The following is a 23,200-nucleotide window of genomic DNA, read 5'->3' on the forward strand; positions in this document are numbered from 1 at the left end:
CCTAAAATACCACAACGGAGACCCCCGGACTGTTGAACAACTTAAGCTGTACATCAAGCAAGAATGGGAAAGAATTCCACCTGAGAAGCTTAAAAAATGTGTCTCCTCAGTTCCCAAATGTTTACTGAGTGTTGTTAAAAGGAAAGGCCCTGTAACACAGTGGTGAACATGCCCCTTCCCAACTACTTTAGTACGTGTTGCAGCCATGAAATTCTAAGTTAATTATTTGAAAAAAAAAAAGAAAAAGTTTATGAGTTTGAATATCAAATATCTTGTCTTTGTAGTGCATTCAATTGAATATGGGTTGAAAAGGATTTGCAAATCATTGTATTCCGTTTATATTTACATCTAACACAATTTCCCAACTCATATGGAAATGGGGTTGATTTTATGTCATTGTTCCCATGATTGCAAACACACCGTCCGTGCCTGGAATCGGATTGGCGGAGGATAAGGAAGTAATGTTGTGTGTCTGGGGAAGCACAGAGATGAAGGTGTTTGCACGGGAGGTGAAACCTGTTGGATACAGACATATACGTCAATGGCTGTCAATAATGGCTTTAGGTCCGTCACTCAAATATGTACATGTGCAGCATAAACACAAGTAACAATTCCTAATGTTACTAAATGCATACCAACCTAACATGCTAATTGATTTATTTGATTTATATGATATATTTGATATGATATATGTTGTCTGTGAATGAACATGAAAACCAAAATATTTTTTATGATTTTACTATTACTTTAAATGTTATTATAGGAACAGGCGGTAGAAAATGGATGGATGGATATACTGAGTGTAATTGTAATGAATAGAAACAGGGATGGGTCCGTGTGGTCTTTACAAGATGATGACATAATTGCATTGCACCTTGCACATGCACACAGTTGACTTGGTATAAGGCAGGTAGTTCTTCAAAAGGAGGGCATGCAAGCAATATGCTGAAACATTTGAACAAACAGCATGCACGCGTTTTGAACCGCTTTGATCTCATCCCAGCAGCAGAAAGGCTAGATACTAACAGCTACTAACAAACGCCTCCTAACATGTTAGCGCTATTATTTGTTAAATTGAAATTAATGCCTTCTCATTTAGATAAGCATGACCAGAGACAGATTCTGACTGGCTCCGAGGCGGGCAGCTCCAGTTCACGTCTGCTGCTAGACCAAGGTCACCAAGCAGCGAGTAAGTTTGTGATCAAAAGTTTGCATTTTCGGTAAGTTAATGTACAAGCTTAGTCAAAGAAAAGTTGCATGTTTTCCTGCAACCAGATTTTCCCAGGTGAAACTCATAAAATTAGAATATGATGTAATTCATGTCAGCAATTAACTTCAAATGTGAAACTAATCTGTGATAGTAAGTAGCATTGACCATTTTACTGAATATGCACGTCACACAACGCCAAAAGCTCTGGAACGGGAGAAGAAAACCAGTGCCGCCTTGACGCAGAAGCATATGGTAAACCAACCTTGAGTAATCTTGCAGAAAAAAATGTGCATGGGCTTGTGACCTTACAAACATTCTGCCAGTCAACATCCACGGAATGAATGGCAGCTCATGATAACAATGCTGACTTACTTTAAGTGGGAGGTCAATGCATCTTGTTAAATCCTGGCAAAAACAGCCATCATCCTACATTTGACTTGTTTAAAAGCAGTAAGGCAAGTACTCACAAGTAACAGGCTTTTTATGTCACTCGTGGACTTTTGAACATGCAATTCCAATAATTACATGTCATTATATGGCCCTAACACCGCTGACAAAAATGCTTCACCTGGTCAAAGGGAGAACCTCGACGCCGACATGTCATTTAGGAGCACCTTTACGCAACAATAAGAAAAAGATAAAGCTTGCCCTCCAGTGCATGACAGCATGCTGAATGTTGGGTATAGTCAGACAGGATTATCACTGTGTGTAAACTGGGCTGCACGACACTTTAACATACAGGTAGATAAAAGAGAAATAGTGAATATTCTTCAGCTGTGAAATAGACTATCAAAATAAAAGCAACAAACTGATATCTGCAGGCGGCAATACAGTAATAAGACAAGCTATGATGTTATGATGGTAACGTAGCAACTGATCCACGAAGTAAGAAATGCACATATTCTTTAGAAATGATGAACCAAAAGACGCTATGGTAAATTTAGGCCGACAGAAATAAAAGGTTGGCACTGGCTTTGTTAGCTTAACGTCAACGCAGGGCTACCGTGAAGAAGAGGAGGAAGAAGAAGAGGAGGAGGGGTGGGGGACGATAGCTTCTCAGCCGAATCCTATCTTAAAAAGTGCTTTGGTGGCAAAAACCATGCGACTGGAGTCCCCAGCTTGGTACAATCTTGAAGTATTACCTGAACATGTACACAGAGAGAGTACTACCACCAACCGCAGCTGTGTAATTAGTAGCATATCTCGACGACGAGGCTAGGGTAAGCTAGTAGTGTCTACTTCGCTCCTCACAAAAAGGTACCGTACTGTATGGCCGTTACAAGGCAAGAGTATTTTTCTTTACCAGAGCGGATGATAGTCGTCGTGGGTGGTACATTTATCTTCGGCTCCTACTGAAAGCAGCACTCCGACCAAGTTGTCCCTGGCAGAGGGTGGAGAGAAAAAACTGCAGCTCAACACCTTCTTTTTCCAACTCTGTTCGTTACGCACGACTCGACGTCAGCATTTCATATCCAATGTGAACTCCACTTCCACTTGCCCCGACTTTCTGGTCAAGTGCCAACATTAACCGTGACTAATAATTGATCTGGGATGGTTTTGTTCTCAGTTTTTTTGCACAATATTTTCCCTGTAGTAGCTCGTCTTCTTGGGTGGTTGTTATGGCCCAAGCTCTGCCTTTTTCAAGCTACAATATAATATCAACTTTAGCTTCCGGGTGGGTTTTTCACAATAAAACAACGTGTCTGGACTATGTCTGTGAGACGGAAAACAAATATGCCTTTTGTTAAAGCAACTTCAAAATGAAATTACAGATTTCAACAAATATGTAAACAATCGGAGAAGGGATGTTTACTCGACGAAGTTTTCTTGGATTTTATCTTGTAACTCCCTCTACTTCCTATACTATGACTATCTTGACACAGCCATAAACTTTGACTAGTGACTGGGCAGTAGGCGGTCAGTACTCACGCAGGTTGTGCAAAAATAAAGCAAGGAGCGCCCTCTAGCGCACATTGCTCTGTAGCTCGGTAATTATGCGGCTGCAGTACAAATTCTGTACTTTTATTTTCCAAAACCAAATCATTTTTGGTTTATATAGATTTATTGTTTATGCGAGAAAATATTTTTTTCTATCCGTTTTATTTCGAAGATAACCATATCAAATACAATCTGCATCAATATAATGTCAAACTAAATGGATTTACTATTTAAACATATACAGCTGTCTATAGGGGAAAACATTAATGGTAATAATAAAAAATAAAAAAACAAGTAAAGAAAGAAGCAAACGCTTATGGTATCCTACGTAGGAGACCCAATTATGCAGACTACATTTTTCCTAAACACAAACATATTTGCAATTATTTTTAGATATTGTAATATGATTATAAATAACTACTTATTACAATAAATAATCACCTGATACACCATACTATACTGTAATGTATATTGTTACAGGACACATGATAATATAACATTAAAGTTTCACATAACAATTATTAACACACTCATGATTTCACCAATTAAATGTACTATAAATTAATTGCACACTTAAGATTGTTTGTTTCATCCAATAGATGATAATGCATCTTATCTTATGTATAATTGCATGCAGAGATGTATGCAATTTGCAACATTTTTCTATATATATATTTAGTGTTGTCAAAGTTAACACATGTGGTTTTTAATCATGTATACATTTATTTATAATTATATATACAAACAGAATAATCACGCAGCTTCACGCAATTTATTGGCAGGCCACATTATACAAAAAATAGATCAACACTGGCATATTGTATTATTGACAAAATATCAGTGTCTTTTTTTAAGATAATTGGAATTATGCAAGCATACAACTGCGATTAATCGCAATTAATGAAAATGCAAACATGTGATTAATCTGATTTTAAAAATGAATTGTTTGACAAAGCTAATATTTTGAGAAAAATTGAGAAGAACAAGCGGTATAGGAAATGGATGGGTGTATGTTTCAACAGACAAGTTAGTTATTGAAATGTATTGTAGTTCTTCCGAGATCCTGCTGAGGACGACAAAGAACCCAATATTTGTCCATCCACGTATAATATTTAAACTCCCAAGGCTTGTTGAACCTTGGTGACTCCTGCTGGTCCTGATCATCCAAACCAAATGTTCCTTTCATGAAGGGGCCACTATGAGTTTTAGTTCAGACGTTCAGACGTTCAGACACATCCACATCCAAATAACTTCCATACAATTGTTTGACATGTTTCTACAAATAATCTTGAAATTTGCAGTTCTCCAAAATACTTTACCAAATCTACAATTATCTTTCTTAGATCTTCGCTTAGTTTTTTTTTTTACTTTGGCAAAGTTGGGAGTATTGGTCTCAAACTACAGTATTTTATTCTATTAAAGAGAAACCATCAGCTGCAAACACCTATGATCAATAACAAGATCTTCACAGAGCTTGGTCTTATCAAGTCAAGACATTTTGGATCTGTCAACCATCACTTCTTAAAACATTTAGGTGACTGATTGTGTGTGTTTAATTCTGATCTTACAGTATTATATCTTACATGAATTTTAAATTGCGCATTTCTTGTTTTTAAAAATAATTGAAGATGTACAGTACTTAAATTCAAATAAATCATATATTGGAAGTGTAGAGCCTAATCTATGTATTCACACTCAAAATTTAGGAACAAGAGACATTTAAGGTATTATATGAAGTTATATTTTTTTGAGCGAGAGTTACTGTAAGCCATTATCAGAGAAAATAAGTAATATCAATATTTACAACTTGAATGGGTTCTTGATTAATATTCCGCTTTTTATATTGAGACAAGTTTTGTGTATAATACTTGACATATTTCGACTGTCATCGGCAGTCTTCCTTAACAAAACCTCTAGCAATTATATTAAAACTTGTCTGAATAAAAGAATAATCTTTGCTGAGACAATTAGAGCTACAAATATATATTTAATGCTCTGTCATCTCACCCCTGCGATTGCATAGTCAGATTAGAGTTTCGTAAGGTGAAGTGCTAAATTTTAAAATGTTGTCACAGTGATGGCTATTGTAAGCAGTAGTTATAATGTCAAAGTAGATATTTAGTCAAGAAGCATAAACTTTTTACTTTTTTACTGAAACAAAAAGATCATTCTGACTTGGTTTATTTATTCTTATCATGTTACATCCTGCATCCTGATCTGAGGCCAGATTTCTTGTCCTGATGAGAGTATTTATTTACACATGGTTGTGGAGCTGACTCCTCCTAGTAAGAGGCTTTGGGAATGACATGAAAGTGTCTCACGGGAAGTGAGGAGGAATGTCAAGAGCAACACTTTGTCCCAGCAAAAGACAGTGACCTGAACCTTGTGGAAGGATGTTCTCCATTCTAAAGACACGTTCATTGAGAAGCTCTGCACTGATGAAAGTCTTCCAGCAAGATCGCAGGCCTATCATCCAGAGCAAGCCGCCTAAAGACAAGATTGGGACAGTGGTAGGACCATTATTGTTGTTTGAGTAGATACATCACATATTTCTCAACAATTTTAAGCACACCTCTAATATTGAGAGTGTGTTAGCCTTGATGATGGAACTTAGGTTGATTAAAAATACAATACACTGTAGTGTGTGTCTGTAGCTTTAATGCTAATGAGCTCTGTGTTGAGTGTGTGGCTCCAAAAGTACTATCCACTTTTTACGCATGCACTGTAATTGCCCTAGTTCAATGTAAAACAAGTCATTATTATACTCAACAACCTAATATTAGGGGGTGGTACAGGAGGGCATTATTGTAATCGGCATCTCTAGGCTTTATGTGGCTCTAAACAACATTTTGTTTGTGGTCCCATTTTGTCTTAAATGTTGCATACATTTTTCTCCTCATTCACTTTTGTAACCATTTTTTTCAGTCTGTCTGCAAGATGTTCTAATGTGGAGGCGTTTGCAGATTCCAAATGAAACCATGCCCCCCCTTTTCACAAGTAGCATTATTGATAATAATATATTAATAATTAATTTCCCCCTGGGATCAATACAGTACTTTTTATTCTATTCTATTCTATTCTATTCTATAATCTTTTGAAATTGTACCCTGTTTGAATAAATATCTTGAAGTTATTGTCGCAATTTTTTTTATCCAGACACAAATAAACTTTATAATCATTCTATAGATTCACCTTGTCACAACATTAGGTACACCTGCATACTTGCCGATCCAATTAGACTAATAAAAAAAGCTGCTTTTATCAGCATTTATTTCACCTCATGTTGCATGTTGGTGTTATTATGCACAAATCGAGATTAGACTACCTTTTTTTGTGTTTCCTCATTGTCTGAAGTAGATGGAATAGCTCCTCCTCCTCTGGCTGAGTTTTACCTACTGTCTAAATGTAGTGAGTCTTAGTCTGCGTTAAATAAGTATAAATAAGTATGTCCACCTCGCGGTGACGTCACAACGTAGCCAGACTGCAAAACCATACAAACAGAGCGATTCAAAACTTTGTGCAAGCTCTCGGCAAAATGCACAAACCTTGTGATTTGATGCTTTGACATTGAGGTTCTTAATCTTTTTGACCTAGGGGCCCAACTTTTCCACTACAGAGAATCCATGTGCTCACTCAAATAGTAACTCTGAATTAGTAATCTTACTCTTGATTTTAATCATTTTCAATATCCATCCATCCATCCATCCATCCATTTTCTACCGCTTGTCCCTTTTGGGGTCGCGGGGGGTGCTGGAGCCTATCTCAGCTGCATTCGGGCGAAAAGCGGGGTACACCCTGGACAAGTCGCCACCTCATCGCAGGGCCAACACAGATAGTCGGACAACATTCACACTCACATTTACACACTAGGGCCAATTTAGTGTTGCCAATCAACCTATCCCCAGGTGCATGTCTTTGGAGACATGCACCTTCGGCTCAATAATCATATTTAATTTACTTACAGTTTAACAGGATAAACATTGTAAAATGATATGAAAGCATGTGGTAATCACAAGGATTATTATCAAGGCTTACAGTGCATCCGGGAAGTATTCACAGCGCTACACTTTTTCCACATGTTGTTATATAACAGCCTTTTTCCGAAAAGGTCCACTTTATTATTACTAGGGATTGAAGTTTCTAATCAAAAATGGAGCCCTCTAACGTTCAAAATGTTGAAAATTTAAATAATGTGCATCTCAATGGACTTAAACGTGGTCAGGGCATTTCTGATCATGTGTTCCTGTGCAACCCTAAACAACTGCAGTGTTTATGCCAGGAGCCAAACCACCTTAGCTACACTAGAATAGCTACTGTATGTGGGCTACAGAGTTAACATCACAGTCACATTTTAACAACAGCATAGGCTATTCACTGAAGAAAAACTAAATGATAAACATCAAAGCGGCAGTTTTTAGAAAACATGTGTAGCGAAGCCTATATGTTTAATATTAATGAAAAAAAGATGTCCTCTATGAAGTGGTGCACATATACTGTACATGGTGAAGCTTTATCATGTCCATTTCTTCATGATGTCATGAAAACCCGCCCAGAAAACATTGAAGAGAGATGATGGATTTTGGTAATTTCGTGCTCATAATAGACTAGGGACACATGTTATCGTTATAACGTCATTAAACAGGAATTTTTCATAATAGGAGATCTTAAACGAAGAGATAGACATATTTAAAGCTGACACACAAGAAAACACAAAAAAAAGTAAACGAGTGATAAAGTACTTTATGGTCACTGATGGAAGAGAGTCAAGAAAAGTGTGCTCCCCAGCCAGCTACCAGAGTGAGGAAAATGTTTTATTCATTTCTTATCCATAAGTCAGTTTGAGGCAGAGGTATCCTATGATGGGAGTGAAACAGAGCGGCCGCTTGTTTACGCCACGATAAATGCGTTATCTGTCCTCAGGGACATGTACAAGTCAAGACCGTGTTAGCATTACGCAGAAATGATAGAAGATAAAGGGAAATATGAAGTGTAAATGTGGGGCTGTCACTTGTTGAATCATTGAACTCACTACCTGGACTCCAATTTCCTACAAAAGAAGAATTAATGATGACTTCTTACTTGTCTTTTTTCATAGCAATCTGTCTTCGCCATGTGCGTGTTTGCTGTGACGCTGCTGGCCCCAGCTGGATGGATCTTGCACCACATTCCCCACTACCAGCAAAGATCATCTGCACAACGCTGACTGCTCACTCCTTTCAGTCAAGTCCACAAGTATTTGGACAAAGACTGTGTTTTTATTTGTTGTCGTCATTTTTGCCTTCATAAACCACCACAACGGAATTAAAATAAAACACTCAAGATGTGATTAAACTGTAGCCCGAAAGCTTTCATTTAAACAGTTTTGAAAAAATATGTCATTTGTACAATGTAGGATTTTAATAGTCGCATCCGAACCATCCATCCATCCATTTTCTACCGCTTATTCCCTTCGGGGTCGCGGGGGGCGCTGGAGCCTATCCCAGCTACAATCGGGCGGAAGGCGGGGTACACCCTGGACAAGTCGCCACCTCATCGCAGGGCCAACACAGATAGACAGACAACATTCACACTCACATTCACACACTAGGGCCAATTTAGTGTTGCCAATCAACCTATCCCCAGGTGCATGTCTTTGGAGGTGGGAGGAAGCCGGAGTACCCGGAGGGAACCCACGCAGTCACGGGGAGAACATGCAAACTCCACACAGAAAGATCCAGAGGCCGGGATTGAACTCACGACTACTCAGGACCTTCGTATTGTGAGGCAGACGCACTAACCCCTCTGCGACCGTGCTGCATCCGAACCATTACATAACACCATCAACTTTGTCTTATACATTGAACCCAGCAAAGTGGGTTATTTCCACAACTGTGGGCACCTGGTGTGACATGGAAAATACTTGCTGGGACAGCATTGTTTCCAACACAACAGTGTGAGAGAAGGTGTTAAACTTCACATTTGTATCCTGGCCTTATGGAACACCTTTCCATGACACACGGGTGGCCTACAGCCTTTGTTATGGCACTGATTCAACCTTTGAAGGTAGAAATCTGGTAAGTCGACTTGGTCTCAACAGCAATGTGACAGCACATTAAAAAATCTGCTAATGACGTCACTGTCAAATTGTGTATTATATTTTTTTAAATAAAGTTAAAAATTGCATTCATAGAGACACATTTTTGCGTTATTTTGTGCTAGTTTTTAAAAAAAAGATGTTACATTAGCCTTTTTGCTCTATTTTTACATTTTTGCAGTGTTTTTTATAAAAAACAAAACAAAACAAATAGCGGTGTAGGAACTCATTTGCCGTTGTTGGTGTGACCTCAGGATGCAGAGACAGGAGACAGAAAGCCTGAGAACCTGTGCAGCTAGCAAATGGACAAAAAACCAACACCAATCCACCCACAGTTTTATAAATGAGGCTCCAGGTGCGTATGAGCTGTGTTAAAGAACGGAGTCAAAGATGCATACCTGTCACGGCGCAAGTGCATGCCGCTGCACATTCATCAGTGAGCCCTGCGGAGCGCGCCTCGGGACCCGCCCATTGGCGCTCATCAACTTCTGTAGCTGGCGGCTGCAATCAATCAGCAATCAGCACACCTGAAGCTGATGACCAGACCTGCCTTCATAAGCCTGCACTACCTGCTATCCTGTGCCAGAACGCAGTCATCTGTTCGAGTACAGTAAGCCGACTAACGAAGCTCTATGCCTTTCTCTCTCTGTGTTTCTCCCCCCGTCATGTTGATTGGTCTTGTGTTCTCCCCTTGTCGTTCCTTGCAGCAACCCCTTCGTTCCCGCGTGACTAGCTGTGCGTCTCGTCTCCCCGCGTTCCCTCTGCTTCCCTGACTGCCTCTTGGATCTTGACTTCCCGCCTGAACACGGACCTTTGTCGCCTCGCTATAGCCCCCGACTTCCTGCCTGCTCACGGATCTACGATCCTGTCTTTCCCCTCCAGGACTTACGCCTCTCGCTCAACACTCCCGGTAACACACAACAGTTAATTCACACACATAGTCACACACACACACACATTTTGGATTTATTACACACTTCATTTGATTATTTATATATATTGTGCATATATATACAGTAAATAAATAGAGCTAAACGACATCCCTCCTTGTCTGTGCCGTCTCCTCCTCCTGCACACGTAACAGTACGTTCTGGCCAATTGAATAGGGACCAGACGGCACAGTGTCCTTTAGTCCCCGCCCCTTTCTCGACCCCCCACGGTTCCCTATCTATAACTATGTATAGACACTGTGATTTGCCCCGACCAGGCGGAGTATCTCTCTCCAACAGTCAGAAGGAGAGGATTTTTGCAATATTGAAGGCTGACCCGCTGTAACAATGTTACTTCTCAGAGGACGAGGAGGAGGAGGCCTGGAACTCCCGGATGTCCGATCCTCGCGACGCTGACTGCGGGGATGTACCAGGGACGTGGTGTGCGTTGGACGCTATGATGGAGGAGGCTCTCCGCTATTCACCCGAGGAACTGCAAGGTATGATGTGGGGCCCCGAGGGTTTGCTGGTCCGCATCGACTACGTCGATGCCCGTGCTGATCATGCCGGCAAGGGCAAAGACCTCCCAGAAGTACTTTGACTTGCTGTCAGGACGCTCCGCCACCAGTGCTTCAAATTCTGCCCCCAGTGACTCTAGACCCGCCCCCAGTGACTCTAGCCTCGCCCCCAGTGACTCTAGCTCCGTCCTCAGTGATTCAAGCCGCCCCCAGTGACTTTGGCCCCGCTCCCAATTACTTATTTTTCGCCCAACGCTCTGGAGAATTTTTCTAGCACACCTCAACAATATCATGGACTGTTTAGCAATGCTATAGGGTGGAATAATTTACCTGCCTCCTGGCCTCCCGCCTCCCACCCTTGGTGACTGTTCCTCAGTTGGCAGGAAGCGTCTGCTATCCGCTGTCAGAGGGGGGGATAGTACTCGTGGCTGTGCTGGTGTGGTAGCACAGCTGCGCCCAGCCAGGCTACCCTCTGCTAGACCTCCACCACCTGGCCTTCGGCTTAACAAGCTGCAGCCCCCAGCCAGACCACCACCACCTGTTCTCGGGCAGGCCAAACCGCAACCACCAGCCAGGCCACCACCCCCTGGATTTCGACAGACCAAGCCGCAACCACTAGCCAGACCACCAACTTCCTGTGTTTCGACAAGTCAAACCACAACCTCCAGCCAGACCACCACCACCTGCTCCTAGGCTGGTTCCCACACCAGCACCTGCTCCAAGGCTGGTCCCTGTACCAGCACCCACTCCGAGGCTAGTCCCCCGTACCAGACTCCTAGACTGGTCCCCATACCAGTACCCGCTCCCAGACTAGTCCCCATACAAGTACCCGGTCCTAGGCTGGTCCCCGTACCAGTACCCGCTCCAAGGCTGGTCCCCGTACCAGTACCCGCTCCAAGGTTGGTCCCCGTACCAGTACCCGCTCCAAGGCTAGTCCCTGTACCAGTACCCGCTCCAAAGCTGGTCCCCGTATCAGCACCCAGACTGGTCCCCGTGTCAGAACCATGGCCAGCGCCTGCTTCTGCTCCACGGCCAGCCCATGCTTCAGCACCATGGCCAGTGCCCGCTTCTGCTCCACGGCCAGCCCATGCTTCAGCACCTTGGCCAGCTCCTCAGCCTGCTGCCTCGTCTCTGACTCCGACGACATCGTCCTCCTCGTCTCTGGCTTCGACGACATTGTCCTCCTCGTCTCTGGCTCCGACGACATCGTCCTCCTCGTCTCTGGCTCCGACGACATCGTCCTCCTCGTCTCTGACTTCGACGACATCGTCCTCCTCGTCTCTGACTTCGACGACATCGTCCTCCTCGTCTCTGACTTCGATGACATCGTCCTCCTCGTCTCGGACTCCGACGACATCATTCTCCTCGTCTCTGGCGGACCTTTCCACAGCACCGCCATCCTCCTTGTCTCTAGCATCGTCTCCCCCACGACACCTGGCTGGCCGGCTGCACAGGCGGCTATCAGCCACCCGCACGCGGCGCCCTCTGTGGCCAGTGCATGGACACTTTTTGCGCCAACAGCAGCGACGCCCAGGACGTGGGCGTAGAACTCATAGGCTGCTGTGGTCCTGGCGGCACTCCCGTCCGTCTTCCCGACGGCCAAGAAAGTGGCCGTTCTTTGGTCGCCCACCTCGCCCGCTGCAGTGGCGTTCTACTCGCCGCCGCCACCAGACTCGTCCCCGGTGGATTCGGGGACACTTGGGTCGGCGACCCACCACCAGTTCACCCCTCCAACCTCCCTTGACTTTTGATCTCTGTGTTCTTCTGGTTCCAGTTATAAGACATCTGTAATCTGTCTATAAGGAGGGGGGTACTGTCACGGCGCAAGCGCATGCCGCTGTGCAATCCTCAGTGAGCCCTGCGGAGCGCTCATCTCCTTCTGCAGCTGGCGGCTGCAATCAATCAGCAATCTGCACACCTGAAGCTGATGATCAGACCTGCCTTCATAAGCCTGCACTACCTGCTATGCCGTGCCAGAACGCAGTCATCTGTTCGAGTACAGTAAGCCGACTAACGAAGCTCTATGCCTTTCTCTCTCTGTGTTTCACCCCCCGTCATGTTGATTGGTCTTGTGTTCTCCCCTTGTCGTTCCTTGCAGCAACCCCTTCGTTCCCACGTGACAAGCTGTGCGTCTCGTCTCCCCGCGTTCCCTCTGCTTCCCTGACTGCCTCTTGGATCTCGACCTCTTGCCTGAACACGGACCTTCGACACCTCGCTATAGCCCCCGACTTCCTTTCTGTCTTTCCCCTCCGGGACTTCCGCCTCTCGCTCAACACTCCCGGTAACACGCAACAGTTAATTCACACACATAGTCACACACACACACACACATTTGGATTTATTACATACTTCATTTGATTATTTATGTATATTGTGCATATATATATAAATAAACAGAGCTAAACGACATCCCTCCTTGTCTGTGCCGTCTCCTCCTCTTGCACACGTAACAATACCGCCACTTAAATGGTAGCGCTGAATCTATTTGTGTCAGTCCAAATTGATCTGTTTTGTGCTATCTAAGTAAAAAATTAAATGCTTTGACCTGCACGCTGCCTTCTGTCTTTGCATCTTGGGGTCACACCATCAGCCAGCATGCACCACCATGACACCTTTGGTACCAAGGGGCGGGCATTGAATACATTTCCCTTTATTTGGATTGGTCACTTTAAACACCCACTGTCTCCTGGTCTGAGCTAATCAAACAGAGTCCAAGGTACAGATTTTGGCATTGTGTTGATGCCATAGCCCATACAGAATGGCAGCGTAAAAGGGGTTAATGATGTCTTTCATTTACAGTTAAAGGCCTACTGAAACCCACTACTACCGACCACGCAGTCTGATAGTTTATATATCAAGGATGAAATCTTAACATTGCATCACATGCCAATACGGCTGGGTTAATTTATAAAGTGCAATTTTAAATTTCCCGCTAAACTTCCGGTTGAAAACGTGTATGTATGATGACGTATGCGCATGACGTCAATCGTTGAACCGGAAGTATTGATACACCATTGAATCCAATACAAAAAAGCTCTGTTTTCATCGCAAAATTCCACAGTATTCTGGACATCTGTGTTGGTGAATCTTTTGCATTTTGTTTAATGAACAATGAAGACTGCAAAGAAGAAAGTTGTAGGTGGGATCGGTGTATTAGCGGCGGACTACAGTAACACAACCAGGAGGACTTTGAGATTATAGCAGACGCGCTAGCCGCCGACCTCCCCTTGACTTCCTCCGTCTCCGGGCCGCCGACCGCATCTATGATCGTCGCTCCGTCGATCGCTGGAACGCAAGTGAGCACGGGTGTTGATGAGCAGATGAGGGCTGGCTGGCGTAGGTGGATAGCTAATGTTTTTATCATAGCTCTGTGAGGTCCCGTTGCTAAGTTAGCTTCAATGTCGTCGTTAGCAACAACATTGTTAAGCTTCGCCTAGCTGGAAAGCATTAACCGTGTATTTACAGGTCCATGGTTTAATAGTATTGTTGATTTTCGGTCTATCCTTCCAGTCAGGGGTTTATTTCAATCAATCAATCAATCAATGTTTATTTATATAGCCCTAAATCACAAGTGTCTCAAAGGGCTCAAATTTATTTTGTTTCTATTTGCATTTAAGCCCGATGTGCTATCACGTTAGCTCCGTAGCTAAAGAGCTTCGCCGATGTATGGTCGTGGAGATAAAAGTCACTGTGAATGTCCATTTCGCGTTCTCGACTCTCATTTTCAAGAGGATATAGTATCCGAGGTGGTTTAAAATACAAATCCGTGATCCACATTAGAAAAAGGAGAAAGTGTGGAATCCAATGAACCCTTGTACCTAAGTTACGGTCAGAGCGAAAAAAGATACGTCCTGCACTACACTCTAGTCCTTCACTCTGACGTTCCTCATCCACAAATCTTTCATCCTCGCTCAAATTAATGGGGTAATCGTCGCTTTCTCTGTCCGAATCGCTCTGGCTGCATTGTAAACAACGGGGAAATGTGAGGAGCCTTTCAACCTGTGACGTCACGCTACTTCCAGTACAGGCAAGGCTTTTTTTATCAGCGACCAAAAGTTGCGATCTTTATCGTCGATGTTCTCTACTAAATCCTTTCAGCAAAAATATGGCAATATCGCGAAATGATCAAGTATGACACATAGAATGGATCTGCTATCCCCGTTTAAATAAAAACAATTCATTTCAGTAGGCCTTTAAGGCAGGGGTGTCCAAACTTTTTGACAAAGGCCGAAAGCTGACTACATGTAAAGTAAATATGTATATATAAGTATATATATATATACATGTATAATGTATATATAGGGCTGCAACTAACGATTATTTTGATATTCGACTAGTCAAAGATTGTCTTAATGATTAGTCGACTCGTCGGATAATAAAGTGTACACATATTTAATGGCTCTAAATTTTCCCTCGACTTCTAAATGCAGCTAAAGTTATTTTAGGCATGCGCTTACTAACAACAAAGATGACTAATTCATTCATAAATATGTATATATACTGTGCTACTCATTGAGCTATTACAAAAATTAAAATGCCTTTTAAAATATTTGTCTAAAAAGGAAAGGCCAATGTTAAAAATACCAAGTAACCTTGTTTATGTATTAAAAAACAGTCAAAACAGCAGTAATGAAAACAAACAACCAAACACAAAACCTAACTTCCTCAAAAAGAGAAGAAGCATTATGTGATGATGTTTAAAAAGCTGCACACTGGTATATTCATTATTGATTAACTCCTGGCAGTTTTAGCACTCTAATAGATTCAATGTGTAGAATTATATCTTTGATTAATTCTTAAAATGTTGGCTATTCAATAGATTGTATGTTCAATCTTATGATACCTCCGCATTGGTCCGTGTGTGTGTGTGTGTGTGTGTGTGTGTGTGTGTGTGTGTGTGTGTGTGTGCGTGTGTGTGTTTCTTACACGTGTTTTGTGTTTGTTATTGTGCCCTTTGTTTTGGAATTGCAAATTGACGCTGCTTTAAAAGAAACTAGAATTGATGTAAACAAAGTTTAGCTGACTGACTTTGGCTAAAATTATAGTTAAAGTTGATTTTTAAACAACTTTGTCTTACATTTGTTAGCAAGCTATCAAGGCATAAGCTAACACTCTTACCGAGGTTGTGTTCACATCCTCCCTACAAATGTCCGACATCATGTACCCGCTTTAAATGCTCATGTATCACAGATGTACTGCCATAAAAACAAGGTCCACTTTGCAAAATGAGCGATGTATTCATGTTTTTAACAAGAATAAGAAGAAATAGCCTCACACTCGACATGTTATCACTGGCGATGTTTTTGCGAGTGGCGGTGCTGACCCGCTTCTGCCTGGAAAAACACGAGTGATGACGTTACGACTATTGTCGACAAATATAATTGTCGGCGACAAATATAATGTCGACGAATCGTTGCAGCTCTGTACATATATTTAATGTATATATATATATATAGATAGATATATATACTGTATATATATATATATATATATATATATAGATAGATATATATATATATATATATATATATATATATATATATATATATATATATATATATATATATATATATATATATATATATATATATATATATATATATATATATATATATATACTGTGTATATATATATATATATATATATATATATATATATACTGTGTATATATATATATATATATATATATATATATATATATATATATATATATATATATATATATATATATACTGTGTATATATATATATATATATATATATATATATATATATATATATATATATATATATATATATATATATATATATATATATATAGATATATATACTGTATATATATATATATATATATATATATATATATATATATATATACTGTATATATATATATATATATATATATATATATATATATATATATATATATATATATATATATATATATATATAGATATATATATATATATATATATATATATATATATATATATATATATATATATATATATATATATATATATATATATATATATATATACAGTGTATATATATATATACAAACCCCAAAACCAGTGAGGGCAAGGGCAAAGACCTTGAAGTTGGCACGCTGTGTAAATCGTAAATAAAAACAACAAAATACAATGATTTGCAAATCCTTTTCAACCTATATTCAATTGAATACACTGCAAAGACAAGATACTTAACGTTCGAACTGGAAAACTTTGTTATTTTTTGCAAATATTAGCTCATTTGGAATTTGATGCCTGCAACATGTTTCAAAAAAGCTGGCACAAGTAGCAAAACAGACTGAGAAAGTTGAGGAATGCTCATCAAACACTTATTTGGAACATCCCACAGGTGAACAGGATAATTCAGAACAGGTGGGTGCCATGATTGGGTATAAAAGCAGCTTCCATGAAATGCTCAGTCATTCACAAACAAGGATGGGGCGTGAGTCATCACTTTTGTGAACAAATGCGTGAGCAAATTGTCGAACAGTTTAAGAACAACATTTCTCAACGAGCTATTGCAAGGAATTTAGGGATTTCACCATCTACGGTCCGTAATATCATCAAAAGGTTCAGAGAATCTGGAGAAATCACTGCACGTAAGCAAAGATATTACGGACCTTCGATCCCCTCTGCATCAAAAAGCGATATTGGTGTGTAAAGGATATCACCACATGGGCTCAGGAACACTTCAGAAAACCACTGTCAGTAACTACAGTTCGTCGCTACACCTGTAAGTGCCAGTTAAAACTCTACTATGCAAAGCGAAAGCCATTTATCAACAACACCCAGAAATGCTGCTGGCTTCGCTGGGCGCAAGCTCATTTAAGATGGACTGATGCAAAGTGTAAAAGTGTTCTGTGGTCTGACGAGTCCAAATTTGAAATTGTTTTTTGGAAACTGTGGACGTCGTGTCCTCCGGACCAAAGAGGAAAAGAACCATCCGGATTGTTATAGACGCAAAGTTCAAAAGCCAGCATCTGTGATGGTATGAGGGTGTATTAATGCCAAAGGCATGGGTAACTTAATGCTAAAAGGTACATACAGGTTTTGGAGCAACATATGTTGCCATCTAAGCAACGTTATCATGGACGCCCCTGCTTATTTCAGCAAGACAATGCCAAGGCACGTGTTACAACAGTGTGGCTTCGTAGTAAAAGAGTGCGGGTACTAGACTGGTCTGCCTGTAGTCCAGACCTGTCTCCCATTGAAAATGTGTGGCGCAATATGAAGTCTAAAATACCACAACGGAGACCCCGAACTGCTGAACAACTTAAGCTGTACATCAAGCAAGAATGGGAAAGAATTCCACCTGAAAAGCTTAAAAAATTGGTCTCCTCAGTTCCCAAACGTTTACTGAGTATTGTTCAAAAGAAAGGCCATGTAACACAGTGGTAAAAATGCCCCTGTGCCAACTATTTTTGCAATGTGTTGCTGCCATTAAATTCTAAGTTAATGATTATTTGCAAAAAAATAATACGTTTTTCAGTTTGAACATTAAATATCTTGTCTTTGCAGTCTATTCAATTGAATATAGATTGAAAAGGATTTTCAAATCATTGTATTCGGTTTTTATTTACGAATTACACAACATGCCAACTTTACTTGTTTTGGGTTTTGTATATGTGTATGTAAATATATATATACAGTATATATATGTATATATATGTATATATATATATATATATATATATATATATATATATATATATATATATATATATATATATATATATATATATATATATATATATATATACATACATATGTGTACATATTATAATAATATCATGGATACATAATCATCAATTTATATAATTGGATGTTAAGAATATGTTAAAGTTAAACTTATACCTTTTTTTGCTTTGTAATCAATCATAAATATCAAGCAGCTGAAATGTGCCAAACATGGATACGTGTGGAGAGTGTTTTGCATTTGTCCCATCATGGTTTGCAATGGATTTATTTTCCATGTCTGTTGACATTTTGTGTTGGTTGAACATTTTTATTTTTTTCGCACCATGACTCGGGAAGGTTGTTAGCATTGGGTCATATAAGTAAATGCCACACAATTTTTAACCTGAGTATAATTAAAGGTCATTGACCCGAAGTACTCACGTTGTCCGCTAAACAGCGACATGGTAACAGCATCAAAACTGTCAGACTATTCGAATAAATGCAATATACCTGTAAGTAAGATTCCTCACTAAACTCATGACGTCTCGCAGGTCAAGTGGAAGAAGATGGTGGGTCGCACTTTTGTGACATATGCAAGTTGAACAGACTAAGTAATAGATTCACAAATATGAAATACAACTCACATCTGTCCGTTCTATAATATTAATCTGTCAGTGAGGCTGTTAATGTATACAGGCTTAGTCCGGGTGGTGATTAGATATGATTAGAGAGAGAGAGAGGGTGCGTGTGGGGTTGCTATGTTGGTGTGGTTGCAGCCAACACTAACCTGTATATTCCTATGAAGACAATGTTCACGTAGCAGAAATGAGACACTCATATCGCCTTACCTTTTCAGTCTGGTTGCTACCATTTACGTAGACACAGGTTTCATTTGATTTTGGACACCTTACATGAATTGCTGCAGAGTTGGCTATCCTTCTGGAAGGTTCTCCTCTCTCCACAGAGGAAAGCTGTAGCTCTGACAGAGTGGCCATCGTGTTCTTGGTCACCTCCCTGACTAGACTAATATGAATGCAGCAATGTATTGAGACATCCTGGATGAAATCCAATACTTCCCATCCAACCTAATGGAGCTTTAGAGGTGCTGCAAAGAGGAATGAGCGAAACAGTCCAAAGATAGGTGTGCCAAGTTTGTGGCATAGTATTCAAAAATACCTGAGGCTGTAATTTCTGCCAAAGCTGCATCAACAAAGTATTGAGCAAAGGCTGTGAATACTTATGTACATGTGATTTTTTTTAGTTATTTAGTTTTTATACATTTGCAAAATTACAAAAAATAATAATTATGCAGTGGTGTGCCGTCAGGGCCAGCGAGGCCTTCTCTGCTGACCTAACATAACCAGAAATCATAATCATAATTAAAGATAAAAGTATTTTTTTATTTACTTTCCCTAAATACCTAAAAGTATTCATATTATCTTCATGTCATATTATGCTCCTTCCAGCGCTGTTGTTTTTAGGTTATAGAGTTTTTATCCAATCAGAATTCAGCCAGCTTATGTTGCCATGCTGTAACAAATCTGCCACAGGCCTTTGTCACACGGTGTTGGTGACGAACCCCAAGATGCAGAGAAGGCAGGCTTTGTGCGGGAAAACATGATTTAATGTCCACAATAAAGAAAAAACACAAACCAGGAACTAGGAACAGGCAAACTGGAAACAGGAACCAGAAAACAGAAAAACTGGAAATAGCTAACGGCTAACAGGATCTGGCTAGCAGGAAAACACAAAACAAGGAGCTAGGAGACATCAATCTTGGCTATAGGAACCAGCCAACAGGAACAGCTTACCGCAAATAACGACATCGACGCGTATTAGCACGACAGGTAGTGACGACATCGACAATACTCCAGCACAGACTGGATGGCAAGGCAGGTTTAAATAGCAGCTGGCTGATTGACACCAGGTGTGGCCAGGTGCCAATCAGCCGCAGCTGAGGGGATGCAGCGCTCAGGGAGACAAGCAGGAAACAACCAAAATAAAAGCGCTAACAGGAAATAAAGACAAACACAGAGGAAAAACTAAAACATAACCAAACTGTCAGGGACAAGCCTGACAGCCTTCAGATTCAGCAATGCGGGCGTCTATGCGCTGTAAACGAACAGGGACATTCAGTGGCAGACAGTTACAATAGCCAATCAGATCATGCGTTGTTGTCAGTAAGGCCTTCTAGATGGCGTAAGGCAGATTTATAGTGATGTTATGAGCTAGTTAACATACAGTAAGAACTCCATTACCCAGCATGCCACAGTAGTGAAGAGCATGCGCAGTAGCCCCGTTTAGGTCGTTGAATGTAGACATGCCGGCCGGGATGTTTGGGATGAGCACCTGTGGAGTAAACTTTAAGAAGTCAGCCAACACGCCTCGTCTACATCTTTTATGATTAGACAAGACAACACATATATTTGTGAGACCATCTCGGCCAACTCCGGAAGCTAGCTCAGCTGTCGATGAAATGTGAGTTCAGATATTTTTATTTTTAATTTTTTCATGTTTAAAATGTTTTTGCAATTTAAATTTTGACAGTACCATATAAGATATATTTTAATTGCTGATGCAGGTTTGTTGATTTTTAAATGCGCCAGAAAATAACCCATTATGTACACTCTTGGTGGTGATTCAATGACCAGTAGTGTGTATATGTGTTCCTGTATAGTATTTCTCCAGCAATGGTCATGTGGTGACATAAATGATGATATTTTGAGAGGTAACCATTCAAGTCGGACATCACTGAAGGCCTAGGTGGGAAACGCTCAGCCCGCCACTGTAATTATGGGGTGTTGTCTGTAGAATTTTGAGGATAAAAATGTTTCTATTCCATTTTGGAATAAGGCTGTAACATAACAAAATGTGGAAAAAGTGAATCGCTCTGTAGGAATACTTTCCAGATGCACCATAGGACAACAAAACATTGTTTGCAATACAGTTGGATGCAATTTAATTTAATTTAAGTAATATTTTTGGGAGAAATAGGCCTCCATGTAAAATGTATTTTCCTTGGTTTCCCAAGACATGTTGAGGAAGACTATTGTTCCAATATTTGATGCAAAGTCAACTTGTATTACCTAACAAAGGAAATAAAAAAATTACTATCGTCAGATTTATTCTAAGAGTGGTGGGTATGAGAAACACGGTCATACAGTATGCTGAATAGGTGAATGTGAAGTATAATGTAAAGTGATTTGGGTATCATTCTAGGTATAGTAAAACGCTATATAAATACAGAACATTTACCGTTTATCATTAGAGTTTGTATGATCATATTTTGCATCATACAGTAGTGGCATACAATATTTTGTTATGTCCTCCAGTAGTGGGGTGGGTATGGTGCGATGCCAGATGGGGCCCCTTGGGCACATTGCTTTTTCAGTATCATGCAGTATCATGCTTCAAACCCCGCTTCGAAAAGCTATGCGATACAAAACGTGCTCATTGTAGCCATTAAGCCTGACCTCTTCATTTTTATAAAAATTTAAACAAATCTTTACATTCAGTTTTTTTTTTTGTTTTGTTTTGGTTTGTAAAGTGTTTTACATATTGTGCTCCTGAGTTAATGTTGCTGATCAATTTGAATGTTATTATTTATTGAGTTTATTTAATTTTATTTTTCAGTTTCAAATGGTTCAAATCGGTAAAACATGTTCTATAGTTTGAATAAGAGAACTTTTTTCTTTTAATTTCAGGCAAATTAATGCACTTTTCTATTACAGACTAAAAATACAAATATGTTAATAAAGGTATTATTTGTTTTAAGTTGGTCTATATTTTTTCTTTTTTCTTTTTGTTTAATTTTAATAAGGGTGCAATGTTATGCAGAGGTGTACTTATAACAATTGTTTGGACAAATTATACTATTTATAGTGGGGCAGTGGGGGCTAACTTTGTTCTGCCTCCTCGGGGTGGCAAAACAGAAAATAATTGAAATCACTGGTCTATAGTGACACAATGTTGCTCCTCATCAGCTGGAGATGCGTGGAAATATCTCAAAAACATTCTTGGCACGAAACGGAATTAGGTCAACACCCTCAAGCCTGTTTCATTTTTTTTGCAGGGCCTATAAGTTAAAATATGTTTAATTCAACCCTTGGCTTTAATATACATACAATCACATTAACAGGGACTTGTAGTCATCATTATCAGATATGTTCTCTTAACAATGGTCCTTATTTCCTTTTATTACAAGCACAATAAACAGTTGAGAAATTAAAGTGTTAAGTCAGCCGTAGATGGGATGGATCATGGAATCACTCCAAAAAATATTGCCACTAACCAAAATGAGACCTCAGGTCAAATCTCTAATCAGCTTATGTTTTTGCATTGCCTTAAAATATGTTTTATTTATCCCTTGGCTTTCATATGCAAATAGGGTACAACCATGTTTATATCAGCATCCAAGCTTGCATTGTATTGAAGAAGTCCTGCCTATTGTGTGACAACCATCTGTTGAACGCCTGGCATATATGAGGATTTAATATGTAAAGTGCACCGAGGCAAAACAAACTTCACAGTTTTGTACTCATTTAATCATTTCAAAATGCTTCAGAGGCAATGTTGGATATCCTGAATGACAATTTGTCAAATCAGGATGAGTCCATTTATAAAGGTGTGTTTGCAGCAGCTGCAAAAGAAACCTTCTTTCTCTAATATCTTCCTGCACTAAATAATCCAATTGTTCTCATCATAATTGTGGTTTTACGCACGCAGCTGGTTTTAATAAGGCTAAAAGCACACGAAGAGGGCGAACAAAAATAGTGCACAAATCCATCGTGCACAGTGGTACAATCAAGGAGAGAGAAGGAGGGAGAGAGAGAGAGAGAGAGAGAG

At 40.0% G+C, this 23,200-nt stretch overlaps 2 protein-coding genes across 2 annotated transcripts in view; one reads left to right on the forward strand and one right to left on the reverse strand.

The window, feature by feature from the left end:
- The window catches only part of btbd7 (BTB (POZ) domain containing 7), a 124,875-nt gene extending 121,957 nt beyond the window's left edge, over nt 1-2,918 (reverse strand). The window contains exon 1 of the mRNA XM_062042217.1: nt 2,514-2,918. The gene's annotated coding sequence lies outside the window, so the exon portion shown is untranslated. The remainder of the gene's footprint in view (nt 1-2,513) is intronic.
- A 2,541-nt stretch (nt 2,919-5,459) lies between these two features.
- On the forward strand, nt 5,460-8,574 carry LOC133646638 (cytochrome c oxidase subunit 8A, mitochondrial-like). Its single transcript, XM_062042219.1, has 2 exons — nt 5,460-5,658; nt 8,244-8,574. The coding sequence occupies exons 1-2, from the start codon at nt 5,542-5,544 to the stop codon at nt 8,349-8,351; spliced, it is 225 nt and encodes a 74-aa protein (XP_061898203.1). The 5' UTR covers nt 5,460-5,541; the 3' UTR covers nt 8,352-8,574.
- Nucleotides 8,575-23,200: the final 14,626 nt, after the last annotated feature.

This window comes from Entelurus aequoreus, linkage group LG03, assembly GCF_033978785.1.
Source record: "Entelurus aequoreus isolate RoL-2023_Sb linkage group LG03, RoL_Eaeq_v1.1, whole genome shotgun sequence".
NCBI lineage: Eukaryota > Metazoa > Chordata > Actinopteri > Syngnathiformes > Syngnathidae > Entelurus > Entelurus aequoreus.

Bases quoted from the DNA above. Each gene is read 5' to 3' on its own strand.
- LOC133646638 (XM_062042219.1), top strand. From the start codon at position 5,542: ATGTTCTCCATTCTAAAGACACGTTCATTGAGAAGCTCTGCACTGATG. The intron at 5,659-8,243 runs GTAGGACCATTA...CTTTTTTCATAG, and splicing joins AAGACAAGATTGGGACAGTG to CAATCTGTCTTCGCCATGTG.